This window comes from Volvox carteri (genome assembly GCF_000143455.1).
Source record: "Volvox carteri f. nagariensis unplaced genomic scaffold VOLCAscaffold_235, whole genome shotgun sequence".
Taxonomy (NCBI): domain Eukaryota; kingdom Viridiplantae; phylum Chlorophyta; class Chlorophyceae; order Chlamydomonadales; family Volvocaceae; genus Volvox; species Volvox carteri.
Genome location: NW_003307772.1, coordinates 20,779 through 26,426, shown reverse-complemented (window position 1 = coordinate 26,426; position 5,648 = coordinate 20,779). Strand labels below are relative to the sequence as shown.

The window sequence follows — 5,648 nt, the reverse complement described above, 5'->3', positions numbered from 1 at the left end:
GGAGCAGCAGCTTCACACATGCAAACCTGCACGACAGCGCAAAGGTCGGGTGAAGACAAGCCCGGTAATCGGGGCAATTCGTTATGTCCAACCATCATATACGCGAGTGGGACACGCACAGCAGAGCATGCTTCAGGGAGAGCGGGGAAGCGGCAAGAGGTGGATACGAATGAGACACGCACGGATGTCAAACCGGTACAGCATTCGTGCGTCAACACCCTAACTTATACCAGCGAAACCGGTCATACCGTTCATACACTCACCAGTGTAGATGCGAGGGACGCCGCCAACTTGTGTGGGAGTCGAACCCACAAGTGCACGGAATGCACCCAGCCCTGCAAGCGTGTCGTTGCGCGGCTAGACAGCCGCTCAACGCTGGCATTTAACGCCATCCAGGGGCGGCTAGATGGAAGTGAAGGGAGGGGACAGGTGCAAGCCATAGCGAAGTTGGACGACGTGCAGCGGACGGCAGTGCAAGTGGATGAACACGCAAGAACGAGTCATTCCTGCAGAGCCGTGATGAACGTTGTTCGACCTTCTGTCTTGGTGGTGATGGTACCGGTGACGGTGAACGAGTCGTAAGCAGCGTACGCCATACGATCATTATCGTCTGCGAAGCTGGCGCTGCCGAAGAACTCGTCGTAGTTTGGCAACTGTTGCATGACGGCGATGCTGTCGGTGCACACCGGATAACTGCGGCTGCCGATTGTGAGGACGAGCGGGAGGACCGGTAGTGAGCCGACTACAGTGACAGAAGTGGGGTTGGGTGACAGGGTGGCCGAGGCGTGTGGACCATCCGACGGTAAAACAAGGGCACTGCGGCTACGCTGCTCCCAAGCCAATACCATATCAGTCGTGTCGGCGGGCACGGTGGCTGCGGTAGTTCGCTGAACAGCCGCCTGGAAGGTGTGCACTCGTTTGGGAGGGCGTTTGCCGGGGGCACTCGCTGCTGCTACAAGCGAGCCGCTGAGGAAGACGCTATTCATATAAGCTTTGCTATTGGAGGGGCTGATCTTGGCACCATACACGTAGAGGGGCGTGCTGCTATCGGCCGCTGCTTGTAGCTGAGCGACGAAGTCGTCGGGAGCGGATTCCCTGATGGCGAGCTCCACGCGTCCGGCGTCGGGACTGTCACCGTTGCCGCACGCGACCCACGCCTTAAACTTGCGGAACGGCCCGCCCCGGAACATCCCGCCGTGTGGGATGAGCAGGAGGGCGCTGCCATCCGACGCGTGCTTGTCTTCGGGGCGGGCCCTGTCGCTGCCGACATCGTAAACGGGGAACCGAAGCCTGGCGCTGTAGAGCATTGGGACAGCGGAGGAGGGCTCCACGGAAATCCGCGTCGCTGAGGAGACTTTAAACTGCCCCACCGTCACCCCAGCGAAACGAGAAGTTATGAAAGGCGGCAGGGAAGCTGCATCCACGTTGGCGAACGTCACGCGGTGGCCGAACGCGTGGCTGCTCTCCAGCCTGCCGAGGACGACATCGTCAATCTGCATAATTACTATCCCCTGGCCGGCGGTATTCACGCCAGCGATGAAGCTGCCGTAGCGGCTCTGGGCGCCGGCAAAGAGGCGGTCCTCATTCGTTTCTGTGGGGCCGGCCGTAAACGTCACATGAAACGTGACGCTCCTTGAATCCCTACGTGTTGCAAAGGGGCGTCAAATGGGGAGCGTTACACGATATTCAAGGTGCACGCGAGCGGCGATGAACGTGACGGAAGACATCTGTGCTTAACAGGCAGCGGCCAAATATGCGCGCCGGAGCTGATAGATGCGTCTATTTCGCACGGTGAGAGGCGGAGCATAAGTACCTTACTGGTGTGAACACGCTCTTTGCATGTAGCAGCTCGCTTACGTGGTGACGGCGGGAGGGCCGACCGTCGACGTGCTGCTCTGGGACGCAGCCGTGTCCAGCCTCTGACGCTTGGCGTCTGGTGGGTCGATACTACTGCGGGAGTTGGTCGAAGGTGTAGAAAGTCAGGAGATGGGATCGGATAAGGTTCGCATAACGCATAACGCAAAACACGGGACGCAGCAACGGAGAATAACGCATATGTGACGGGTGTCGCATATGTTCGCATAACGCATAACGCATAACGCAAAACACGGGACGCAGCAACGCAAAGGATGCGAACAGCGTATTTACGCACTAGAGCAACGCAAACCGACCTGCTGGTCACCAGGGTGCGACATCGCAGATTGTAGGACGATGTAGGCTCTAGGCGTTGTCGCTTGGGGTCCGGCGAATCCATCCGGCTGCGAGCGTATGTCTGAAAACAGGTATGTCTGAAAACGGTGGAGGCACTTGGAGTAAGCAGGCTTGCAAAGAGGTAAGTGCAGGATAAGTGGGGAGGAATCGGCGCGCTAACAATTATACATCCGCGGCAGCGTGTCGTATAGATGACAGATGTCCGAGGATCGGCAGACGCGGACATTGGACGCGCACGCGCCGCGGCTGCGAGCCAGGTCGCGTGATTGCGGTGGCCTTGAACGACTCCGAAACAGGAGTAGAGTCATACAGCGAAGACAGGCGTGGTCAGGCGATAACGCGGATTGGTGCTAATTCGCGTGATTGTGGCCGCGTCTAGCGAAACCGAAGCTCAACATCGGACGCAGAACGTCGGTAACTCGCGCGATTGCGGTGACCTTTAACGACTCCGAAACAGGAGTAGAGTTATACAGCAAAGACAGACGTGCTTAGGTGATGATGCGGATTGCTGCCAATTCGCGTGATTGCGGCCGGGTCCAGTGAAACCGAAGCAGAAACGGAAGCCGGTAAAGACGCGGATAGCTGAGATTTCGCGGTAATAAAAGGATGTATACGCACGAGGTCGCCGCAGCGAATATGTAACGGGTGCGGTGCGGTGCGGTGTGTGTGCGGTGTGGGCGCGGTGCGGCGCGGTGCAGACTAGACGGTGCGGAGCGGTCCCGAACGAAAAATAGAAGAAAAAAACGTGCGGGCGCCGGGCGAGGAAGCCAGCGAGCCGCAACGTAAACGTAAAAAAAAGGACACATTGACGCGCCGGCGCCGGGGTCGAACCGGCGACCGCGGCTTCCACTAGACATCGGAGCTAGCGTGCCCGACGAAGCGGCGCACGGCCATGCTCCGGGGCGCCTTCCGCGGGGGCAGGTGTGGTGCGGCGCGGCGCGGGGCGCCAAACCGAACGAAGGAAGAAGACGAAAAAAGCGGCGACGGCGGGACGCGAACCGGCGACCGCGGCTCCCACGCGGCGACGGAGCTAGCCTAAAAGGCGCGGCTCCGAAACCGCGGACGACACCCCGAAAAACGCGAAAACAGCAAGCGGCCACCCGGACGGACGGACGGTCAGACAGACAGACGTAAAGTTGGGGTAAGGTCTCCGTCCCGACGACGGAACGACTAAACGTCGTCCGTCTAACGTCGGGACTACGACTACGAGGCGCGGTCCCTGCGGTCCCGAGGGGGCCGTAGCTCTCGTCCGGGTCCGAGTCCGGATACGTTCGGGTGCATCCGGACGTTCTATAATTCTATAGTTCTATAGTTCTATAGTTCTATAGTTCTATAGTTCTACAGTTCCATAGTTCTAAAATTTTATAGATTTAAGACTGGACAGCAGGAGTCGAACCTGCTGTCCAGCCAAAGAAGGAAAGGAGTTGAAGTAAAACGTAGGAGTCGGACCTGTTGTCCAGCATACGAAAGAAATATGTAGGAGTCGAACCTGCTGTCCAGCATACGAAAGAAAGGAGTTGCAGCAATACGTCGAAGCTGTGGTACAGCCAGGGACGGCGTGGGTAGGGATGGTTTTTCGTGTTTGTTTAGTTGTGATTTAGGTCGTGTGTGAAAACCATCGCAGGATTCGGACCTGCTACCCGGTACTGGGCATGCCTAGAGATGGTTTGTCGTGCTGGGATAGCACGCCCGGTTTTGCGCCGCGGGAAGGCGTGATTGAAGTCGTTCAGATGGGGCGGATGTCCGTCACGAAGGTGGTGCGTCCGTGTGTTGTCGTCTTTACGTCGCAGTGGAGCGTCCACTGTTCTTCTGTGACGTATTGTTGTCGACTCTCCGTCGTCGCGAAGTCCTGGTCCGCGAAGAAGTCCTGGAAACCTGGTAGTTGCTGTAGTACGGCTAATTCGGACGCACAGACTGGATACGTGGCGGTATTGTCCCCTCGATGCAATACGAGGGGGATTACCGGCTGTTGGTCTACACTAACTTCTAACATCAGGTTAGGTTGTAGTCGCATGTCTTTGTGTGTACCGTCGGCAGGTAGTACCACGGCTGTAGCATTCCGGCGTTCCCATGCCAATACGGGATGGGTGTAGGTAGATGGGCCTGTGCTGGCTGTTGTAGTTACTGATTGCGGCAGTTGCTGATCGTCGATTGCTGCCGACGCCAGGTCTACCCATCGACGTACGACCTTGCTGGGATATGCCGCTGTAACCAAGACTCCACCGAGCCATACGACTGGCTGCCACTTGTCTTTTTGTGTGATTCGGCCGTTTATTGAATAGAGTGGTTGCCGCTGCTGCGCTGCCTGTTTCCAGAGTTGGACGTAAGGCGTGGGCATGGCCATCATCGCTACTTCCATATCATACGCGGCGGTTGCCTGCTCTGAGATGCAGGCAATTTTTGTGGCGAATTTGGTGGGGCCCGCTGTATGACGGGCGTCACCATAGGGGAGGACTAGAAGTGCGTTGCCATCGGCTGGCCATTTCTCATCTGCGGCTGGTTCGTTTCAGCTTGGATTGATTGCCGGGTAGCGAATTGTTGCTGCCATAATTTTGGGAAATTCAGTAGCTGCTCTGCAGGTTACTGTCGTGCTGTCGGTAGTCTTGAGTTGCCATGAGGGCAGGGATCCGAAGCGTCCTACCAATTTAGTAGGAAGGGCAGCATCGGCTACGGCTGAAAACTCCACCTCCGATCCTACTGCGCCTTCTCCTACGAATTAAATGTGTTCGTATGGCTATGGTTATGTGCGGTAGTACGGAATTTTATTTTCTGAAAGGAATTGGCTTAGGTTTACATGAAGCGAGTCTAAGTATATTATATAAAAATTGTGTTGGTAATTGTTAGATATCTATATAAGGTGTCATAGGTTCAAAACCCCTTTAGTTCACCTTCGGTTCCCCTTTGGTTCCCTTAAAGAGGACGAGCACCTCTTTGTTTTCTTCCCCGAAGGGGAACCCAAAGTTTCCGGCATTATTATTGCGGTATGTGGTACGTTATCGTATAACATTATTTGTGATATGCAAACGTTCTGAGTTGAAACACCAGTAACGGGATTTGCAACGAAGAGAATATAGTGAATTGTTGCTGCCATAACATTGGGAAATTTGGTGGCTGCTCTAAATGGTACTGTTGCCTCGAGTTGCCATGACGGCAGCGATCCGAAGCGTTCTATTAATTTTGTAGGAAGGGCAGCGTGGGCTACGGCTGAAAATGAGTGCCGCACGGTCTTTCCGGTTCTCGTACTGACCTTGGTGTGCAGCTAGTAGGTCAAGCACTGCGTTGTTGATGCTTACGATGCCGATTGCAGAGTGGCCTCGGATAACGCCAGCGACAAAGTAGCCAGTGTCCGTCGGTACTGTTGAAAAGGAAGTGTTTGGGGCTTTGGCCTTGGGGCCGGCTGTCCACGTGAGTAGTAAGTTCACGGACCTGTATAGTAA

At 55.8% G+C, this 5,648-nt stretch overlaps 2 protein-coding genes across 2 annotated transcripts in view; both read right to left on the bottom strand.

The window, feature by feature from the left end:
* Positions 1-500: 500 nt before the first annotated feature.
* VOLCADRAFT_100934 (uncharacterized protein) lies at positions 501-2,254 on the bottom strand (the record flags this gene model as incomplete). The annotated part of the gene is made up of 3 exons (XM_002959422.1): positions 501-1,641; positions 1,858-1,950; positions 2,172-2,254. The coding sequence occupies 3 exons, from the start codon at positions 2,252-2,254 to the stop codon at positions 501-503; spliced, it is 1,317 nt and encodes a 438-aa protein (XP_002959468.1).
* A 1,683-nt stretch (positions 2,255-3,937) lies between these two features.
* The window catches only part of VOLCADRAFT_100933 (uncharacterized protein), a gene marked incomplete at both ends in the record, with an annotated part of 3,333 nt that continues 1,622 nt past the window's right edge, over positions 3,938-5,648 (bottom strand). The window contains 2 exons of the mRNA XM_002959421.1: positions 3,938-4,635; positions 5,459-5,608. Of these exons, the coding sequence (XP_002959467.1) occupies positions 3,938-4,635; positions 5,459-5,608 (848 nt within the window). The remainder of the gene's footprint in view (positions 4,636-5,458; positions 5,609-5,648) is intronic.